We start from the raw sequence: 23473 nt of genomic DNA, 5'->3' as shown, positions 1-23473 counted from the left end.
TCTTCCCAAAGGAAGAAAGAGCACCAAAGAAGTGGGGTCTACAGAGTGGTTATACACCCCCAAAGAGGATGTTTCCCATATGATTGAAATGTCCCTTTTACAATAGTTGTGAAACTGCTCTGTGGGCACAGCCATTGATGGACAAAGCAGGTAGGTCTGCTGTCTAGGTGGACACAGAAGGGTGGCAGGTCTGTTGTCTGGAGCTGGATGGTCACAGGTGAGCACAGCAGTCAGTTCCCAGCCTCCCGAAAGATGCTTATCCCTAAGGAAATGCAAATGTGGGGGGAAGTTGCACCTTTATCTTAAGGCCATTTGTTTTTGTCATAGGAAATGTTTAAAGCAGATATACAATGCGAGCTCAACCGCCGCAGTCAGACCCTTTTGGAAAAAACAAAGTCAGGCCGAATTAAGTTTACACCAAATGGCTTCCTCATATGCTCCAATATGTCCTATTGCTTGCCATTTCTATTTGTCAAGAGATTTCACAAAGGACATGCAAACGTCCACTAAGCATGTGAGAAGATGTTCAATAGTGTTTATCACCAGGGAAATGCAGGTTAAAACAATGAGATCCCACCACACATCCACTAAAGTGGCTGAAAACATGGACAATAGTAAGTGTTGGGGAGGATGTGGAGCATTTGGAACTCTTGTACATTGTTGGTGAGAATGTAAACTGTCCCAGCCTGTTTGTAAGATACAAACATACGGGGCTGGCCCGGTGGCGCAGTGCTTAAGTATACACGTTCTGCTTCGGCGGCCAGGGGTTCGCCGGTTCAGATCCCGGGTGAAGACAAAGTACCACTTGGCACACCGTGCTGTGGTAGGCGTCCTACATATAAAGTAGAGAAAGATGGGCACAAATGTGAGCCCAGGGCCAGTCTTCCTCAGCAAAAAGAGGAGGATTGGCAGCAGGTGTTAGCTCAGGGCTAATCTTCCTCAAAAAAAAGAAAAGATACAAACATACTTGACAGCTTCTTCTCAAGTTAACATCCACTGCCTGCACGACCCAGCAGTCCCTCTCCCAGGGATTTTCCCAAGAGAAATAAAGACCTACGCCCACAAAGGCTGTACATGAATATTTACAGCAGCTTTACTCCTAATAGTCCTACGTTAGAAACGACCCAAATGTTCTTCAACATGCAAATGGATAAAAAAATTGTGGATACCCATAAAGGAGAATACTACTCTGCAATAAAAAGGAAAAGAACTAATACATGCAACAACATGAACGCTAAGTGAGTCCACTCATGTGACATCCTAGAAGAAGCAAAAGTAATCTATTGTGAAAGAAAGATCAGTGGACACCCGGGACTGGGTGGGGGTGGGGGTGGGGGCTGTTGACGACATCCGGCCGTGAGGAAGATTTTCTAGGTGAGAAGGAAATGTTCTACATCTTGATTGTGGTTGTGGTTACACAGGTGACACATTTGTCAAAACTCACATGTCCACCAAAAATTGGGCTTTTTTCTATGTAAATTATACTTTAGTAAAAATGATATACTGTAAATGGAATGCTATTAGTAGAAAGGATTCTACAGATTTCACAGGAGTCCTTTCCATCTGGCCGTGGGGTGTGCTTGCCTTTCTTTGCTCCTCAGCTCTGACCAGCCCATAGGAACATGAGGTGCCCCTTGGAGGTGGGAGAATGGACTGTCCTCTCACAGGGCCGTGAGAGGATGGAAGGTGAATTCGTCCAAGTGTGAACACGGCCCTCCATCTCTATTCTGAAGGCAAGAGGTGCTGCTCAGGCCAGATGGTTCTTTCTCAGGGTGAGGGACTGACTGCAGAGGCTTGGAAGAGCCAGGGCACTTCACTGTTCACCGGAGGCACAGCCAATCTGGCAAAGGCACCCTCACAATTGAGGCAATAATTATTTCCCCCAAGTTCTGAAAAATCTATGATTTGGTTCAAAGAACAAACCAGGCCAATGCTTCATTCAAAATTGGTGGTGCCTTTTTTTTTTAATCTTTCAGTAACTGGATTTTTAAAAAGCCCACATTCAAGAGTCAAGTGGTCAAGGTAAGTTTTTGTTGATAAGGCCCTTCTTCTTTTCATGGTTTCTGAGAACTCCTTTGTTGATGTTTTCAATCAGTGTGCATATAGCAGGCAGGAAAATAAAATATATCAAGTATTTGAGCAGTCCACTGTTTCTGGAAAAGCTCGTCCTTGTCCCACTCTCTGTGTAGGGCTTTTTCTTCTATTGGCTTCAAAAAGAGGCCAGCTTATTAGGAGACCATGGGGAGGGAGAGGGCGTGAAGTGCTCGAGAGTCCTCTCTCTCCTTTCTGGGGATCTGCGGAGGGGGGCACACAGATGGGGCCACGTAGGGTTTTATAAGAAGAGGAAAAGCAGGCTGGGGTGATTCCACTTTGTCTCTGCCCATAAATGTGCAAGACTATGTGATGGAAAGAACTGCACTAGGAGATTAATAGTACATCCTACAGCTCTCCTTGCACATGAGCAAAGATGCCATATGTACAGGGACCGTCATTGTAGTACCACTTCAATAGAAAAAATTGATAAGAGTGATAAGAGTGTTGATCAGCAAGGGACCCGTTAAAAATAAATTATGGTGTGCTTGTACCTAGAATACTGTGTCACACGCATCGGTATAGAAAGGCATTTGAGATACATTATTAAGTGCAAGAAGCAAGGCTAAGGACAGTGAGCACAATATGGCACAGGGAGAGGAGCTAGTGCCAGAGAAATAGGGAGGATGACTCACTTTTCCCTTTACACCTTTTTGTACCTTTTGACTCCTGTGCCATGAAATGTGTTACGTGTTTTTGTTTACAAAATCAAACAAATTGCAAAACATGCAAAGTATTATCTTTAAGAAAGAGAAAATGGAGTAATAAAGTGCAACGTACACATTCTAACCTCTTACTTTAGATGGAGGTCAGCATTGGGCACAATTCAATGATAACATGGGATTTTTGTCTCATGGACCCAGATCTTACACTTCGGTCACATGGTGCCTTTTCCAGGAGACTAGGGGGACACCCCCACCAATTGTTGGCTGGTAAACACAAACTGCAGGGACTCATCCCCATTTTGTTGATCTTGCCCCTGGTCGGGCCCACCCCCAACCTGAATCAGCTCTACTGGCCTGTCTCTATTCTCCTACTAACCTGCTCACAAACCTGCTCAGCACTGCCAGGCCTGTGAGCTTGCTTTGCTCATTAACAAAACTACTTTCTCCTGGCAACTGGCAGTTGGGGACTGAAAAGCATTTCACTTAATTGAGCCTACTGTATACTTTTGGCAGGGAAGCAAGCTGCTTTGTGGTGGCATCCAGACAATAGGGACATTTAGCCAAGTGCCGAGGCGTGGTGAGCTGTAGAATGAACAATTGAGAAACAGGATACCTACAGAGCCACCGTGCACATCAGATGTGCGGGGCAAATGCCCTGATTAGAACACACAAGTCAACACTCTCCTGGGGTGTGCTGTTATTTAGTGTAACACATGGGAGTAAATGTGCATGTTTGGTCTTTGGGAGGCTGGAGAGTGGGGGCTGTTCAGAGGTGGGCCATCTCAGAAGCTTGGGCAGCATGCTTTCCCTCCCCTTTCCTTTTAAAGCCCAATATGTGCCTAGGACATTAAGTCCACATGGATTGTTTCCAGGAATAATGGTGGTGGTCAGAAACGTTCACCATTTCCCTGGGAGTTTCCATGTGTGACAATTCTGTTTGTTAGGAAAATAGAAGTTGGAGACTCAGCTGCAAATATGGCCCAAGAAAGAGCCTCGCCTGAGTTCCCTTATCCCATCCAAGGCCAAGGGGACATGGGCATCTCCTTGCAGGCTATTGACCTGAAGTCCTGACATAGTTTTAGGGTGCTTGTCTCAAAGTTTCAGACCAGAGACCCTGTGCTGCTTCTCTTCCCTTATCCACGTGGAGAGCAGCGATTGTGTCTCACGACTTCCTTAGGATGTCCAGGCTCTAGGTTCCATTTAGGCAGTTTCTCAGAGTCCATAGAATTCCTTAAGCTGAAAGGAAGAGAGCTTCCTGATCATTAGACTCTGAGCCCCACGAGGGCAGAGGCCTCATCACTTTCAACGCTGTGGCCTCAGTTCCTAGGTGCATTGCACACAGAAGGCATTCGATAATTGTTGATGGATTGATTCCAGTCTCAGCTCATATGACTCTGGGTTTGATCCATGGTGCTCAACAGTAAGTGATCTCAATGGTAGTGACTAGTTGTGTTTCTACACACACACAGACACACAATGATTAATTCAACATAACTGAAAATTATCAGCTGCCATTTTCATTATGAGCTCCATGTGCTCTGGAATTTGTTCTCTTTTTCAATATACCCCAGGTCCCTGGCCTGACACACAGAGGCACCAGTAACTATTTGTTGAGTGTATATATGTGATAAAGACGTGCACTGAAAAATGAAAATATTTACTCACTGACATATATTGCTGCACACCATCCACAAATTTGGGTCCAGCCTCTTTCCTTAAATCCACCAATTTTGAGAGGCGCTCATAGGCCACAAATTCAGTGAAGAATGTCTTATAACCTATGAGTTTGGCAACCATAAAGCTGTCTTGCCAGTCCACTCCCATCATGAAGGAAAACGGCATGAAGATGTAGGAGCATATTATCTACAAAAACAAAAAATAGATACTTTATTAGAGTTGTGATTTTCTCCCATTCTTCTGCCTCACCCTCGTGACGAGATTGTTCCCTCCTCGTCTGTGTGTCCTGCAGGCATAGAAATCCTTTCACATGCCCTTGTCCATCTTCGTCCAATAGGAGTCAAGGTTGGGATTCGTCACATGAAGTGACCTGGATCCTTGGGATGGAGAGAACGACTGTATGTTGGGGGAAGGAGTCTGACAGGAGTCAGAGAAGCAGTGGTGGGAAGATAGGGGATACATGAAAGGTTTGTGCTGGTATAAGAAAGAGTGCACTAGAGGCAGTTAGGGAAGGTGATTCACAAACCTATGTTATTTTATGTCTTTTTAAATTTATTTTTGGTGAGGAAGATTGGCCCTGAACTCACATCTGTTGCTAATCTTCCTTTCTTTGCTTGAGGAAGATTGTCACTGCACTAACATCTGTGTCAGTTGTCCTCTATTTTATATGTGGGATGCTGCCACAGAAAGGCCCCTTGAGCAGTGAGTAGTCCATGAGTGGGATCCAAACCACGAAACCCCGAGCCACAGAAGTGGATTGTGCAAACTTAACCACTAAGCCACTGGGCCCACCCCAACCTATTTTATTTTTAAACCAAGATAGGCAGAAACAAAATGGAGGAGAAACATGATAGAATATACCTCGAAACTCAGCTGTGGGTAGTCAAGCATGTTTCCAAACCAGGACAGGGCTGAGTTCACAAAAGACAACAGGGCCAGGAAGGCTATCAGATTCACAGCGATGTGTGCCACCAGGGAGATGGATGCAGATGCTCCCTGTGATATGGCTTCTAGGAGATTCCTCGAATCACTTTATCAAAAGATAGCAATGGCAGAATTACCAAGGAGTTGTCAGCAGATGGACATCACAGGTGTAGATACGGGGAAATCAGAGCTCATTCGGATGAAAAGACAAACTCTCAGGACCACGCCTTGGCCAAAATCCTCACCTGGATTCCATGAAATCATGAAATCATGACAGGATTTATAATTACTGAGTGTAGGTGATGGGCATATGGGTGTCTAACTGTTATACTACTCTTTTAATTTGGGGACATTTATAACTAAAAAGTTGGGAAAAGATAAAAGATTATAGGCTTTAAAAATTATATCTATTTAAAAGTAGCTACCAGAGAATATTTATAAAATATTCATGGAATAAGCACTAATAATTCAAGGAAGGTCTGAACATCCATCACCTAAGAAATGGAAGGTCACCCTCACCCTTGAGTCCCCTCCCCACCAGTTCCCTTCCTTAATCTCATCCTCTTCAATCTCATAGGTACCTGGCTCCCTAGAAGTTTCTTATCATTCCCTTTCTTGTCAATTTCCCTATATGTCTGCATCCCTAAATAATACATTGTGTAGGTTCACACATTTGCTAACTTTATAAGTGGAATCATACATATTCCATATATATATTCTTTGACAACTTGCTTTTTCATTCATGATTATGACTTTACCCACATACAAACAAGAGGTGAATCTCAGAAACATGTTGGTTGATGGCTTCTGTTATTAAGTGAAATGCTTTTGAACATCCTAAATCCCTTGTTTTTTCCACCCCTTTTTCTTTCTTTTGCACATGGCAAAAGAAAACGAACCAAAGAGGGGTTAAGGATACCTATATCACAGCTTCTTTCCCTATCATATAAGAAACTTCCTGAAATGGTCTCTCTGTGGCTTTGCAAGAGTCCTAAATCAAGTCTAAATGAACACTACATTATATTTAAAATAAAATATCTACACTGAAGTCAAGGAAATGCAATGACATTCAGTTACTTAGGTTTTCAGCCAAAGCAATCTTGAGAAAGAAGAAGAAAGCTGGAGGTATCACACTCCCTGATTTCAAACTATAATACAAATCTATAGTAATCAAAACAGTATGGTACTGGCACAAAAACAGACATAGAGAGCAATAGAATAGAAGAGAGAGCCCAGAAATGAACTCATGCTTACATGGTCAATTAATCTATGACAAAGGAGGCAAGAATATACGATGGGGAAAAGACAATCTCTTCAACAAACGGTGTTGAGAAAACTACATAGCTCCATGCAAAAGAGTGAAACGAGGCAACTTTCTTGCACCACATACAAAAGTAAATTCAAAATGGATTAAAGACTTCAATGTAACACCTGAAACTATAAAACTCCTCAAGTAAAACACAGTCAGTCAGCTCTTAGACATTGGTCTTGGCAATATTTTTATGGATCTGTCTCCTCAGGCAAAGGCAACAAAAACGAAAGTAAACAAATGGCCTTACAGCACACTAAAAAGCTTTCGCATAACCAAGGAAGCCATCAACAAAACCAAAAGGCAACCTACTGAATGGGAGAAGATATTTGCAAAGGACATATCTGATTTGGGATCAATCTCTGAAATATATAAAGAACTCATACAACTCAATAGGATACAAACAAAAAATCCAATTAAAAATTGGGCAGAGGACCTCAAGAGACATTTTTCCAAAGAAGACAGACAGATGGCCAACAGGCAGGTGAAAATACGCTCAATGTCAAAAATCAACAGGGAAATGCAAATCAAAACTACAATGAGTTATCACCTCACACCTGTCAGAATGGCGATTATCAAAAAGATAAGAAATAAGTGTAGGTGAAGATGAAACTCTCCTACACTGTTGTTAGAATGCAAATTGGCGCAGCCACTATGGAAAACAGTATGGAGATTTCTGAAAAAATTAAAAATAGAACTACCATACAATCTAGCAATTCTACTTCTGGGCATATATTTAAAGAAAATGAAAACACTAATTCAAAAGGGTATATGCACCCCAATGTTCACTGTAGAATCATTTACAATAGCCAAGATATGGAAGCAACCTAAGTGCCCATAGATAGATGAGTAGATAAAGATGTGGTATATAGACACAATAGAATATTATTCTGCTATAAAAAAATGAAATCTTGCCAATTGTGACAACATGGATGGACCTAGAGGGTATTATGATAAGTGAAATGAGTCAGACAGAGAAAGACAAACACTATATTTTCATTTATATGTGGAATCTAAAAAACAAATGAATAAACATAAAATTTGTGGAGAACAAAATGATATTCACCAGAAGGCAGAAGGGCTGAGTGAAACAGGTGAAGGGGATTAAGAGGTATAACCTTCTAATTATAAAATAAATAAGCCGTGGGGATGTAATATACAGCATAAGGAATATAGTCAATAATACGGTCCTGACTTTGTATGGTGACAGATGGTTACCAGACTTGCCATGGTTATCATTTCTTTATATATATAAATATGGAATCACTATGTTGTACACCTGAAACTAATATTGTATACCAACTATACTTCAATGAACAAAAAAAGGGGTTCAAAGGTTGAACAAAATTCTTTGGAGTGAAGTCTAATAGTCACTGGGAAATTAAATTCACTTTAATAGCATAATTCAGTCTGCTCTGTCAATTTTTTGCTGTAATTTGAATTCAGACCCTCTCTCTGCCCCAGCTTGTATAGTCATTAACGAAGTGAAGGTGTCACTTACCCTATTTCCATTTTCATGGCATCCTTGACAGTTGTTTTAGGTGTTTCTGTCTCAGGCCAAAAGAGTTTAGCCACAGCCAGTGACACGGGTGCTGACATAACTGAAGCAGTTAACAAGTGAGTGGGTGAAATCTGTGATTTTAGGAGAAAGAAGGCAGCTTAGGTTTAGCTTTTCTGTTGTGTTCAGGAAGAATGGCCCAAAAGCCTCACTAGGGAAGAGAAGGGCAGGAACTGCGTCTATGCCAGAAAACAGTGTTTCTTTGGAGGCTTGGAGGAGCTCAGGGAGCCAAGGTGGCATCACCGTGACAGTCAGAGGGAAGAATTTGTGTGAATTGACCACATCCTTGGGGAGAAGCACAAAACCAAAATCCAATCATTTCCGAAGAGAATTAGTCCCGTGCTATAGGAGCTTTCACAGATCCCTGCACCTCTGTTGTCCCTTGGAATGTTCAAACAGTCCCTAGAGCCCATATTTCATTACATCTCGATTTAGATGGGGATGTCTGGGGCTGGGAGCATGGATACAAACCTCTCTGTCTTCCTTGTGGTCTTCTGAAAGTTTGTGCCTTTACGTAACACTCATTTACGCAGAATTCCTGTGATCGGTAAGCCATCTCTGCTCTCCTCACTGCAGGTCTACTTAAACTCTTTCCCTTCCCCTCCTCACACCCTTCTTGTTCCTGGATTCTCTTCCCTATCTTTTCAGAATTCCAGAATCAGCACCCCCCCCACCCCGACTCCCATTCCACCCAGCACATTTCTGCAGGCGGTGTTCCCACAGTGGTGGCAGAGTGGATCCTCCGGGCATCCAGTCACAGTGCTATTCCTAAGGTCTCCTTCATCCTTTTCCTTCTTCCCTCTTCCTGCTCATCAGCCTCGGAGGCCCAGATGAAGTCCTGGAGTGAAACTCGTGTATCTTGTAAGAATGCCCAGTCGCCTGGGTCACAGGGCTGCTGTTGATCCCATTTGTCTCACAGGGGTTGCATCTATGTGTGGCTTCTCGGCTCTGTGCTTGGGGCACATGCACCAGTTATCATAAGGCTCTCCATCCCTATGCTATTGACCACCAGCTCTCAATGATCTGTACATTGGAATCTGAGGGGCTTTAAAAAAATATTGATGCCTGGGTCTCACCCCAAGAGATTCTGGTTTAATTACTCTGGGGGATGGGCCTGGGTATTCAGGCTTTTAAAGGCTCCCAGGTGATTCTAATGTGCAGTAAGGTTTGAGAACCACTGCTCTAGGTCAGGGTCAGAAAACTTTCTCTGTAAAGGGCCAGAGAGTAAATATTTTTGGCTTTTTGGGGCCACAACTTCTCAACTCTCTAGCATGAAAGCTGCCATAGAGAAACAAATAGGACTAGCTGGTTTTCAGTATAAATTCAGTTACAAGAGAAGAGGAGTGATCTAGAATTGGCCCATGGGTCATTCTTTGCTGACCTCTGGTGTAGATTGCCTTTACTAGTGTAATGGGGTTTTTTTTCTTTGCATATTTATATTTTCAGCCAAAGTAGCCTCATAATATGATGTATTCTGCTGTGGTTGGATAGGATTCACATTTAGGTGGCAGGGATATAAAAGTGAAGCACCAAAGCTCCTTTGGGGACTCCATTCAAATGCCAAAGGAACTGTGAGCAGCCATCCAGCAAAAACGACTGTCTTTTGGCCTCCTTATCCAGCAGCAATGGCAAAGAAAAAAAAATGACAATAGCAAAGAAAGAAGAGGTTGTATTTTCCATAAATTAATCCCCAAATATTCTTACCCCAAAAGAAATGTATGGGCCTAAGACATTCCCAGCGATGGTAGCAAACCCAGTGGTCATGATTGCATGGAGTTCAGACCTGGTGGCGTCTTTTATATACCCTTCGACCAGCAGTGGAGCCTCTGTCTGGAAACAAAGAGCGAGCAGATTAAGTGTTACCTTTTAAGTCTTAGGAGGGTATGCCAATCTACTCAAAATTCCATCCTATAAAACAGTATTTCTAAGAGAAGACCTCAGACCAGCTCCATCAGCATTACCTGGGAACTCCTTAGACATGCAAATTCTCAGACTTATTGGATCAGAAACTCTGGGAGTGGGGCCAGCAATCCTGTTTTAACAGCCTTGCAGGTGGTTCTGATGCATGCTGGAATTTGAAAGCCTAAACCCTAGCTGTCTGTGTCATTTGAACTCTAGGTGAGTGTGCATACTGAATGGTTCGTAAAGTTTGCAGAGTGTGCAAGGCCCATTCACACAAGGCCCCCACTTAGCCTGGGACTGGACTCTGCTGGCTGGGGACACTTTTCTAAGGTTGGAACACCATTGGTCAAGTAACTCTGCCCAGTGGCCTGGCCTTGAGAACTGGCGATTCTGAAGCCTCTGTGACTTCCCATCTTCCAGCTTCATCTCAACAGACCTTAAACCTCTTTGTTGGCATCACAGGGAAATAGAGACACAAGCAGAAAAAACAAACAAGGACAGGTGCCCAGAGGCTTTTCCCTAATTGAGAATCAGAGACCCCCTTCTTGCCCTTGGCTGGAAAGGAATCAGGTAGCGTGTAGTTGTAAAGGCTTGAGTCCCCTCAAGGAGGGCAGGCGGCCTGCAGCCTGGGGCTCTTCATAAATAATAGCTGAACTTTAGCATATTAGGTATCAAATTGAGCATGTGTGCAATTTTACAATTTTCCCCTATTATTTCTAATTGTTCTACAAGAGTGAATGTGTTGAGCGTCTATTTATGGACTGAATAGAAATTCAGTACTTGAGCCCTCTTACTCCACAGGTAGGAGGAATCAACTCAAGATGGTGCCCTAATTAGTCCAGAGAGATCTTATGACTGTAATTATAATAATTTGAACACCTAGGGAAGGAAGCATGGGCCCTGCTATGAAGCCCTTGCTCCAGGTTAGCAAGCTGGGCTGGCCAAGAAGAAGTCTCAGCTGCCTGGAGCAGTCGTAGGCCTGGGATCCAGGGCCATGTGTTTTTCTGGGGGACTATTTTTGCTTCAAATCCGACTTGGGCAGGCATGCTTGCGACCACTCACACTTGGTTTCCTTGGTATGTGACTAGATTCTGCCTGAAGCTCCAAGTGCAGAGTGATGAGGCTGATTATTACTATTTCTCACTCATCCACCCCTTAGGAATGCCACTGTTTTGAGAGACATCCCTTTTGCATCATATTTCTTTGCTTAAATGGACTTCAGGCAAAAGAGCATTTAACCATGGGATGGATCAGGGAGTGAAATGCTTTTGCTAGTCAGCATTGTTCCGCAGGCTCAGCAAAGACAGACTGTTGGCCAGTTCAGACAAGTTGAGAATGAACTGAGATATCTATACAGCTGCACGGTTGTAGGTGGGAGCCTTTCCTGGTCTCTTTCATTGCCCCAGCCTTACACTACAGCATGTGAGGCTGCCTGCTATGGGTTTGCAGGCTCAAGATAGTGGTGAGCTCCATGTGAGTGAATGAGCTGCTCACCTCTGAAGGGTGGGCCAGAGGCCTCAACAATTCTATAAACTCAGAAAAGATTGGTTGAGAATCTATGCATGAGAAGTCCGATGCTTTCACAAAATGCCTCAATCTTTTGTCCCCTCCATCAAATTTCCAGAAACCCAATGCTGTGTTCATGCACTGAGAACTTTGGAAGGGATCTCTTTCTCTTCCTCTTTTTCTCTCTCTCTGGAATCTGGCCTTTCTCAATACTTAGAGGTCCTTATTTTCAGACTCTTCCCTCTACACTAAAGGAAATAAAACCATCATATTTTTTTATTCCAGTTTCTGGAAAGAATGTCCATTTCAGCAAGTGTTTTGTGTTTTTTTGTTTTTTAATATTACAACTTACATATCCGATGAATATATTGCCAGCAGCAACTACAGATTCAATAGGAGATGATCCCACAGTAACCAGCATGAGCCATCCAATCTAAAAGGGGACAAGGGACAAAGTTAGTGAAGAGCTATTTATATACACAAAACTTCAGAGTAGGGATAAAATCTTTGGAGGAAAATGCTGAGGCCTTCAACAACTATGGGCAGGCCAGCAATGTGCTAACTGTGAGGACATCTTACCTAGTCCTTAGAGCAGGCCAATCACACCCTCCTATTGGAGGGGTAAGTCTGAGTCATTGCACATACTTTCAACATTATATGAATGAATTTCTCCTGAAACGTTGTGAACTAGTTGTAAGTTATAATAATTGCTGACATTAACGGCAGGTTTACTGCATTCCAGGCAGTTTTGAGCCCTTGATCTGAGCAATGCTTTAATCCACACAATAACCCATTGAGGAAGGTCCTATAATTATGCCCATTTGATAGAAGTGGAAACTGAGGCACAGAACAGTTTAGCTTTTTTGTCCAAAACCACCCAGCTAATAAGTAGTGGGGTGTAGTTGACATTTGGTTTTTTTCTACTTAACGCTCAATCGAATGTGGTTTATGATCCCACTTTCGCAGTGGCCCTTCCAACCAGAGACTGTCGTGCGCACACCTCAGGATGGGGACTTCCTGTGGCATTCCTTCTCCGTAGACATGAGCACCGTAGTTCTGAATGTTTAAATAGACAATTGGAAAATTGCGGACCCTGGTGCTCTTGCTATAATTCTGAATTCTGCTGGTATTCTGGTTCTCTCTCTCTCTCCATTTTATTCATTGACAGGGATCAAAGGAGGGCTGGGCTGTGCCCAAACCCTGTGTGCATGGCCTTGCTCTCGTGTGTGTTCAAACTAGCTTACACGTTTAATAGATTTCTGGTCTAACGTGTGACTGTAGGACTGACAGTTATTGGGCCAGCAGGAAGGAGATTAACTTTTTAGACTTTAAAAAAAAAATTGTGTGCCTCTAAAACTCCCTGAGGAGCAAAAAGCAACTTCCCCTTCCTGCTCTGATTCCCAGCAGCTTGCAGACCAGAGTGCCCCCTTTAGGAACCTCCTGCGGACAAGCAGTGACTCTGCATAAGGCACAGGGTGGTCCCAAGATGGAGGACAGTGCTGTTTTCCCCAGCAGGTGTGGGACTTGTGGGAGTCAATTCTGTGGCTAAAGAAGTAATTGCTAAGGTGTCATGAAGATACCAGTGGGTTGCAAGTCAGCCCTGTCAGAAGTCCCTGAGATAGACTTCCCTCTAGGGACACATCTAGGATGTTTGGGTTTGAATCCAATAACTTGGGGGAGCAGGGTGAGTCTTGGTATTAAGATAAGACACTTTGGAAAACCCTGAACAAAATGTATTTAGGACTTTGTCCCTGAAATAATCGGCTCTACATCTATCACCCATCCCTCTGGTCCCGTACCTTTCTAATGATCCACTGCATCAGTCCTAGGTAGTAGAGCATGTACATGACGGCCGTGAAGAAAACCAGCATTGGCAGGTACTGGAGGGGGAGATGGAAGCAATCATGGGCTAACGTTGGCCTCAGGAGAATTAGTAGGTTTCAGATCAGTCTCCTTTTTTCTACCTCCTTTTTCCTCTCTGAAACATCATAAAAATACTGGAAACACCTCTCGAACTAAACAACACTTTTATCAGGCAGCTGCCCCACCTACAGTCTCTTATTCTAACTTGCTTGGATAAGCTCGAGTATATTTAATCGGAAACTTCACATTATTTTTCCCCTCTGCTATAATGATCTTTTATTCCTTTAGTGTCTCAGAGAAGGAATGAAGGTTTGGGAGAATTTGTAATAATTAGGTTCAACACACTGAAGGCCACTGGCAGATGTTCTTGTTCTGATATTAAACAGTCATGAGCTTCGCCACTTATTAGCAGAGTAACCTGGGTCAAGATTAAGTGTGAGCAACCTCAGATCCTTATTCAAAGTGGCTGCACAGATCAGACAGAGCATAGTAGGTCCTCACACACAGTGCCTCCTATAGAGGAAGCATCCACTCTTTGAGCTTTTAGAATCACAATTATTTTACTTATAAACATTTGATCACTAAGAAACGGTTAAACTTTGGAAACCAGCTTACTTCTGTGTTCACAAAGGTTGTCCTTTCCTAGATCCTATTTTCCTGATGCTCTTTGGGTGCCTTCAGTACAGCCTGTGTGTCTACAGGGAGCCGTGTCTCCCCTGCAGAGACCACACAGAGCTGCAGTCTCAGTCCCTCCCCACCCCTACCCCTCCACACCCCTTCCCCTCTGCTCCCCAGCTAAATGGCCAGGGACAAGATGCCACCAGAGGCTCGGAATGACTGAGGATGATTTGTACAGGATCCAATTTAGGAAACTCTATTAATACCATATGTTAAAAGACACTCTGCGCCGTCATTCAGAGCTCACGCACTTATGTGCTTTTGTTGGCTTTAATGGGTGGGCAGAGCCTTGCTGAAAGCATCAGGGAATCGAAAGGGCTCATCTCTCAAATGTGCTCACAGGGATTCTGTGCTGGTAGAGAGGATGGAGGCTACAGCCCTGCGGGGAGTGGGCGGAAGTCTGAGACACTGGAGCAGTCTGGGCAGCAAGTCACACCTTCTTTGTGACTTTAGTTTTTCCAATTCTGGATTCAGATCATGATATCAGCATATTTCCATCTCAATTTGTAAACACTTGACCTTTCAGAGATGGCTTAGTTATCTCAGCACCAAGGCATCAAATCAGCAGTTTAAGAAAATATCCAGTCTAACAGTTGGCCTAACTGAAACTGGGGTAATTTCGAGGTAAATTTGGAGTCTCTAAGTGAGGAAACAGTTTAGAAGTGTAGGAACAATCATATATCACAAAAAGGAAAGCTGAAGAAAAAGCCAAAGTCATCTTTCTGACTCACGGACAGGCATTTGTAGGGACTTCCCAGAGGACAGTGACTTCCCGGGGCTTGTGGGAGCCCCAGGGGAGAATTGATGAGGCCCAGGCATGGGGCCAGCTTGCCTTTCCCCTGTAAAACAACACCCTTCTTTGGCTGGGAGAAGGCCCAGCCCCCAGGCCTCCCTAGGCAAAGGCTGTGCTGAAGGAAAATGGGAACCGTTTAGCACGAGGATGGCTCTGGAAGGACAGAGGCTGATGTGGGTGACCGGTTGTCCTGATTGGCCTGGGACTGAAGGTTTCCTGAGCACAGATCTGTCACTGATCCTGGACCTAGAAAACATTAGTGGCCATATGCCTGTTCATGGCCAGGTATCTCATGATATTTTCCCTGAAATCTCAGATACTGTTGCCCCACATGGTTTTTCATAAGTATCTCACACCATGCTACAAGCCCTCCAAAAGTATTCCAATATTTCTGACTCCTCTAGATGTTTGCCTTAATGCTATGGTGACAAAGTAAACATTTATATACCACTGACTTCAGATAAAATTGTCATGAGAAAGGACAGTGGTGTGCTGTGCACGTATGACGTGCCCAGCAGCTATACTCCTGGTTTCTGGTAGTTGGGTCCTATCTGAATATCTACAAATACTGAGAAGTTACTGAAAAGGAAGCGACTCCATAGAAAAGGATTTGGCTTTACCTTAAATGCCAAGTAGTGGTCTGTGTAGTTCTCACCAAAGACAAAGGAAGCACCAGCGTCAGTGTGCTCCAAGAAGGTCTGAGATAAAGAAAGGGCAAGAGGAGACCATTACAACCCCTGAAGTGGTGGTTACAGTTCCCAGGACCCACCAGGCTCTGCAGAGGGTGAGGACCCAGCAAACTTGTTGGATAGACTTGGAGAGTTAATTTTCTCAGCTTTTCTCCCTCCAGTAGGTGGCACGGAAGTGTATTTTGAACTATAACTTTACACAGATTTCCCAGCATTTCTAACATGCAATCTGACTCTAGGATGCTGAAGAGTAAGCTGGGTGTGGTAATTTGCTCCAGAAGCAATAGGTGGCACATGTGTGGCACTGCTGACAACTAGATGCAAAGAGAGCCTGTCTCTCTGTTTCTGGAACCCTCTTAGAAGTGTGACACCCCTTGGGCAGGAGGAAGGAGGCAACCGGGATAGGGGAGAGATGTAGTGGATGGTATGGGTGAGGGGCAACAATAATATCAATAAACTGGACAGATTAACATTTTCCACATAAAATTATTTGTCTAACTCATGCTATGACATTGAAATTTCAGTCAACTCATGCAAATAAACCTATTTCTGACATGTCTTGAGGATTATACTCAAATGTTAAAAGCACTATAAAAGTAAGATGTTCTTTTGAACCCAACTTACCTGAACTTGCTTGCCCAACCACTGAAAAGCCATAAGTCCAGGGCCAGTCCTTAGTATTAAGAGCCCAAGAAGAAACTGTAACCCAATTCCCCCAAGGACAGGCCTCCAGCGAACCTATGGAGAAAGATGGAAAGAGACGCATCTTGTTAGAGGATGAATGCTGACCTCAGCATAAATGCCCAGAGCCTCACTGTTTCCTCAGAACCTTCTTACACATGGCCTGTGACCCACCTTCTCTGGGAGGCCCAAGCAGTCATGAGCAAAGAGTCCCTTGATAGAATCATTCCCAGAAATCTCAGGGTGGTATTCCCTCTTTCTAAACCTGAGTTTCAAGCCTTCAGTCTCAGGGGAGTATGGAACCATTATGTCATGATAAAACAACTCAAACCCAAAGAGTAGTCTTAGCAGTGCCATAAGGAGGAAGGATCTAGCCTTGATGGTCATGCAGTAAATATTCAATATATATAATTATTTGCCCTGTCTAGAAGAAGGAGAGGCAGAACATGACTTCTCTGTGTGTCCTAGGTTTGTTGACCTGACAAACTGTAAGTGAATTAAGTGAAAGAAATTCCACCCTGTTGAGGGGCTCTCATTTCGCTGTAAAAGTAACCTATTATCTCTAACACGGACTCGGGGAGAGCAGAGTCGTGTACAATCAGCTGCTTTCATTTTGGTGCAGAGATGAGCAGCCTGCAAATACCTATGGGATTGGAGGCATAGAACACAGAGAGATGTGTACAGGGCAAAGAATTTGGATCACATTAGGTGACTTTGGTCTCTGACTAGTGCTTTCTTTTGAGGGGTCAACCTTTCAGCCAGTAAAATCTTCCAGGATTTGCCATTATGAGTCATTTGTGAACAACTGATGTCTCAGAAATTTTGCCCACGTATTGAGTTACTGACTGACAGAACAAGGATAAGATTGAAATTCAATGTGAACAAAACTGTTTAAGGACGAAGTTTTGGAATAAAATAGCCAAAATCACAAATAGAAATTTGATACACTGCAGAATCCAATGGTAGAATATTAGCTTATTTACTGGTCTGGGGAAATCTGGATCAAAAGAGATGAGTTTTCTTTGAATGTGTGTTTGTTGGGGAGAGTTCGGGTACAGGAGTAGAAGTTGGACTTGACAACACAGAACATCTCACTGAAAGTATAACTGGAAAATTACCAAGAATGAGAGATCTCATCAAGATGGCAGCATAAGCAGACTCTGAACTCATCTCTTCCCACAAACACAAACAGTTTACAACTATTTTTGGAAAAATTACCCTGGATAGAAAATTGAAAACTGGATAAAAAGAACCCACACAACAAGGGACAGTCCTGACTAAGGCAGAAGAGGCAGAAATTCCTGCTGGAGAGAAAATAAGCCATCTTCAGGAGCAGAGGACTTTGGCAGCCAGCCAGGTGGGAGACACCCTAAGGTAGGCAGCCCTCTCTGGAGGACTGAGGTCCAGAGTCGGGGACCATACTGCTATAAGCATCCTTCACATTCAGCACAACTGAGACAAGGGTCTTACTATCTGGCTTCGCTGGGTATTAACTGCAGCGGGGAATACCCCCAGAAAAGCTGTCAGATGACAGCTGAAAAGACCAGGATCTTAAAAGGCCCATGCACAAACTCACCCATCTCAGCAAGCTAAAATCACCAGAGAGAAGGCTGACAGTCCTTTGGCGAAGACTCATCTGTTGGGCTCTGGGTGCATCTCAGTGAGAGGAGAGACTTTTACAGAGACTGAGACATTGGTGGTGACCATGGTTGTGACCTGGTCCAGGCATATTGACACCAACCCTGGGAGATGCCTTTGGAGTTCTTCCTCTGGCCTGTTTGCCAAGGGGTCACTCACACCCACTAGAGTGCAGATTTAATCCAGTTGAGCCAGGGCAGGCAGCCCAGCCTAGGGACTGGCCCTGCCCAACAGCAGGCCCTCAGGCTACTTGTTGGCCTGCATTGACTGGGTGCCTTGATCCTCTACAGGCAGTTAAGTGAGTCTGCCTCTGTGGGGTAGGGCCTATGTGAGGACCAGGTGAACTGTGGGGGGAATTGTTGGAGAGTAGGGGGTCCTCTGCAGTGGTGCATCAGCCTACACTCCAGGGGGTTGGGAAGTGTGCATGGACAAGGACTGTGTTGATGCTGTGTGTGGTCCTGTAGGGGGTGAGGTTTATCAGTGGCAGAAGACCTGTGCTTTAGAAATAGCCATAAAAAGGATCAGCCCCACCTTCATAATTTGAAACAATTGAGTGCTCCTGTGCCTAGGTCCAGCTTCTCTCAGCTGCATTCCTAAGATAACTGACAACAGCCTTGTAGGCCTGAGGCCTATTGCAACTGTAAGCCCCTGAGCCTAGCAACCAGCTACTCTGGGTACCTACACAATTAAGAGGAAAACTGTAACAGGAGTGTGCTGTTAGACCTTGCAGCCAACAGTGCTGAGGCTCCCCAAACCAGATTTACAAACAGCTGGCCCGGGAAGGAAAGACTAGACTACCCAGGTACCTGCATCAAGAACAATCTTGCCACAGCAGAAGGACACAAAGGGGTCACTCCTGGATCATTTGGACTGGTGAGGAGAGGGAAGCACACTGCTTGGCCTCAAAAGGCATCTCTTAAACAAGGCCACTTCTCCAAGATCAGGAGACATAGCCAACTCACCTAATACATAGATATAAGCACAGAGAAAAAAGCATAATGAGGAGACAAAGGAATACATTCCAAGTAAGGGAACAGGACAAAGCCCCAGAAAAAGGAATAAATGAAACAGAAATAAGCGACCAACCCAACAAAGAGTTCAAACAAAAACTCATAAGGATGCTCACAGATACTGGGAGAAGACTAGCTGAGCACAATGAGTTCATCAACAAAGAACTGGAAAATATAAAAAAGAATCAATCAGAAATGAAGACTACAATACTGGAACTGAAAAATTCACTAGAGGGACTCAATAGCAGAGTAGAGGATATAGAAGAACAGATCAGTGAGGTAGATGAAAGACTAGAGGAAATCACCCAAGCTGAATAGAAAAAAGATAATTAGACAGATTGAGAACAGTCTAAGGGAACTCTGGGACAATATCAAGCACACTAACATTCATATTATATGTGTCCCAGAAGGAGAAGAGAGAGACAAAAGGGCAGAAAATTTATTTGAAGAAATAATAGCTGAAAATTAACCTAACCTAAGGAAGGAAACAGATATCCAAGTACAGGAAGCACAGAGAGCTCCAAAAAAGATAAGCCCAAAGAGGCCCACACCAAGACACATTATAATTAAAATGTCCAAAATAAAAGAGAATCCAAAAAGTGGCAAGAGAAAGGCAACAAGTGACAAACAAAGGAAAGCCCATAAGGCTATCAGCGGACTTCTCAGCCAAAACCCTACAGGCAAGAAGAGAATGGCATGATATACTTAAAATACTAAAAGGTAAAAACCTACAGCCAAGAATACTCTATCCATCAAGGTTGTCATTCAGATTGGCAGGAAAGATAAAGAGCTTCATAGACAAGCAAAAATTAAAGGAGTTTATCACCAAGAAACCAGTTCTACAAGAAATGCTGAAGTGACCTATTTAAGTGGGAAAGCGATGACCACAAATAGGGATAAAAAATTATCAAAAAAAAAAAAAACCCCAGAAAACCAAGCAATAAAATCACTGGTAAAGATAAAAATATAGTAAAGGTAGCAGATCAACCACTTGTGAAGATAATATGAAGGTTAAAAGACAAAACTACTAAAATTACCTATTTCAATGATAAGTGGGTAATGGATAGACACACACAAAACAAGAGATTAGATATGATTTCAAAGACATAAAACGTGGGAGGAGGGGAATGAAAAAGTAGAGCTTTTAGAAAGAGGTCAAGCTAAAGAGTCTATCAACTCAATACAGACTGTAATATACATAGAATATTGCATAGGATCCTCATGGTAACCACAAGTCAGAAACCTGTAGTAAGTAAGCAAATAAGTAAGACAAAAGAAATCAAATAGATTACTAAAGAAAGCCATCAAACCACAAGGAAAGAGAGCAAGAGAAAAAGAAAGGAACAGAGAAGAACTCTTAAAACACCCAGAAGAGAAAAAGTAACCGAATGGCAATAAATATATATTTATCAATAGCTACTTTAAATGTCAATGGATTAAATGCTCCAATCAAAAGGCATAGGGTGGCTAATTCGATACAAAAATAAGACCCATATATATGCTGCATACAAGAGACACACTTCAGACCTAAAGACACTCTCAAACTGAAAGCAAGAGGATGGAGAAAGACATTCCATGCAAATGGCAATGAAAAGAAAGCAGGAGTAGCAATACTTACATCAGACAAAATAGCCTTTAAAACAAAAACTGTAACAAGAGATGAAGAAGTGCACTACATAATGATAAAAGGAACAATCCAGCAAGAAGATATAACACTTGTAAATATCTATGGACCCGACATAGGAGCACGTACATATATAAAGCAATTATTAACAGACATAAAAAGAGAAAGAGACAGTAACACAATAATAGTAGGGGACTTTAACACTCCTCTTACACCAATGGATAGATCATCCAAACAGAAGATCAATAAAGAAACGCTGGCCTTAAGTGACACTTTTGACCAGATGGACTTAGTCGTGGATATATACAGAACATTCCATCCAAAAACCACAGAATACACATTCTTCTCAAATGCACATGGAACATTCTCCAGGATTGATCCCATGTTAGGCCACAAAACAAGTCTCAATAATTTAAGATTGAAATAAAAGCATGCATCTTTTCTGACCACAGAGGTATGAAACTAGAAATCAACTATAGGAAGAAAATCAGAAAAGCCACAAAAATGTGGAGATTAAACAAAATGCTACTGAACAATGATTGGGACAATGAAGAAATCAAAAGAGAAATCAAAATATTCCTGGAGACAAATGAAAATGAAAATATGACATGCCAAAGGATACATCAAAAGCAGTTCCAATAGGGAAGTTTATAGCAATTCAGGCCTAGCTCAACAAAGAAGACAACTCCCAAATAAACAATCTGAAAATGCATCTAAAGGTACTGGAAAAAGAAGAAAAAACAAAGCCCAAAATCAGCAGAAGGAAGAAAATAATAAAAATCAGAGCAGAAATAGATGAAATAGAGACTAAAAAAACCAGAAAAAAATTAGTGAAACCAAGAGCTGTTTCTTTGAAAAGATAAACAAAATTGACAAACCCTTAGCTAGACTTACCAAGAAAAAAAGAGAGAAGGCTCAAACAAATAAAATCAGAAATGAAAGAGAAGAAATTACAATGGACACCTCAGGATACAAAAGATAATAAGAGAATACTATGAAAAGCTATATGCCAGCAAATTGGATAATGTAGAAGAAATGGATAAATTTTTAGAAACATGCAACCTTCCAAAAGTGGACCAAGAAGAAGTAAAGAATTTGAATAGACTAATCACCAGTAAGGAGATCAAAACAGCAATCAAATACTTCCCCAAGGGGGCCGGCTCCGTGGCCGAGTGGTTAAGTTTGGATCCTGGGAGCGGACATGGCACCGCTTCTCAGGCCACGTTGAGGCAGCGTCCCACATCCCAACCTAGAAGGACCTGCAACTAAGATATACAACTATGTACTGGAGGGGGTTTGGGGAATAAAGCAGAAAAAAAAATAAAGATTGGCAATAGTTGTTAGCCCAGGTGCCGATCCTTAAAAAAATACAAAAAAAAAGCACAAATACTTCCCCAAAAATAAAAGTCCAAGACCAGTTGACATCCCTGGGGAATTCTACCGAACAGTCAAAGAAGACTTAATATCTATCCTTCTCGAACTCTTCCAAGAAATTGAAGAGGAGGGGAGGGTTCCTAACTCATTCTAGGTAGCCAACACAATCCTGATAGCAAAACCAGACAAGGACAACACAAAAAAAGAAAATTACAGGCCAATATCACTGATGAACATTGATGCAAAAATCCTCAACAAAATACTAGCAAATCGAATACAACACTACATTAAAAAGATCATACATCATGATCAAGTGGGTTTCATTCAAGGGATTCAGGGATGGTTCAACATCCACAAATCTATCAACATGATACACCACATTAACAAAATGAAGAATAAAAATCACATGATCATCTCAATAGGTGCAGAGAAAGCATCTGAGAAGATACATCAGCAATTTATGATAAAAACTCTAAATAAAATGGGTATAGAAGGAAAATACCTCAACATAATAAAAGCTGTATATGACAAACCCACAGCATATATCATTCTCAACAGAGAAAAACTGAAAGCTATCCCTCTAAGAACGGGAACCAGACAAGGATGCCCACTGTCACCACTCATTTAAAACAGTATTGGAAGTCCTAGCCAGAGCAATCAGGCAAGAAAAAGAAATAAAAGGGATCCATATTGGAAAAGAAGTGAAACCGTCACTCTTTGAAGATGACATGATTTCATATATAGAAAACCCCAAAGAATCCACTAAAAAACTTTTAGAATTAATAAATGAGGGGCCAGCTCCGTGGCAGAGTGGTTAAGTTCGCGCACTCCGCTGCGGTGGCCCAGGGTTCGAATCACGGACATGGCGCCACTCGTCAGGCTACGTTGAGGTGGCGTCCCACATCCCACAACTAGAAGGACCTGCAAATAAGATATACAACTATGTACAGGGGGGGTTTGGGGAGATAAAGCAGAAAAAAAAAAAAGATTGGCAACAGTTGTTAGCTCAGGTGCCAATCTTTAAAAGAAAAAAAATAAATGAATAGAGTCAATTCACAGGATACAAAATCAACATACAACAATCGGTGACATTTCTACACACTAACAATGAAGTAGCAGAAAGAGAAATTAAGAATACAATCCCATTTACAACAAAAAGAGTAAAATGCCTAGGAATAAACTTAACCAAAGAGGTGAAAGAGCTCTACACCAAAAACTATATAACATTGTTGAAAGTAATTGAAGAGGACACAAAGAAATGGGAAGATATCCGAGTGCTTTTGGATTGGAAGAATTAACATAGTTAAAATGTCCATACTTCCTAAAGCAATCTATAGAGTCAATGCAATCCCTATCAAAGTTCCAACAACATTTTTCACAGAAATAGAACAAAGAATCCTGAAATTTATATGGAACAACAAGAGACCCCGAATAGACAAAGGATTCCTGAGTAAAAAGAACAAAGCTGGAGGTATCACACTCCTTGATTTC

At 42.5% G+C, this 23473-nt stretch overlaps 1 protein-coding gene across 3 annotated transcripts in view; it reads right to left on the bottom strand.

Moving 5' to 3' along the window:
* The window catches only part of LOC100054455 (solute carrier family 28 member 3), a 51608-nt gene that overhangs the window by 17160 nt on the left and 10975 nt on the right, over positions 1–23473 (bottom strand). For all 3 annotated transcript variants that reach the window (XM_005604932.4, XM_070249099.1, XM_023635014.2), the window contains exons 6-13: positions 16280–16393; positions 15587–15664; positions 13432–13512; positions 11985–12065; positions 9929–10054; positions 8168–8298; positions 5295–5463; positions 4422–4619 (exon numbers count right to left, since the gene is read on the bottom strand). In XM_005604932.4, the coding sequence (XP_005604989.3) occupies positions 4422–4619; positions 5295–5463; positions 8168–8298; positions 9929–10054; positions 11985–12065; positions 13432–13512; positions 15587–15664; positions 16280–16393 (978 nt within the window). The remainder of the gene's footprint in view (positions 1–4421; positions 4620–5294; positions 5464–8167; positions 8299–9928; positions 10055–11984; positions 12066–13431; positions 13513–15586; positions 15665–16279; positions 16394–23473) is intronic.

Source organism: Equus caballus, chromosome 23 (assembly GCF_041296265.1).
Source record: "Equus caballus isolate H_3958 breed thoroughbred chromosome 23, TB-T2T, whole genome shotgun sequence".
Lineage (NCBI taxonomy): Eukaryota > Metazoa > Chordata > Mammalia > Perissodactyla > Equidae > Equus > Equus caballus.
Note: the sequence above shows the minus strand (reverse complement) of the source record. Positions and strands in the feature narration are given on the sequence as shown.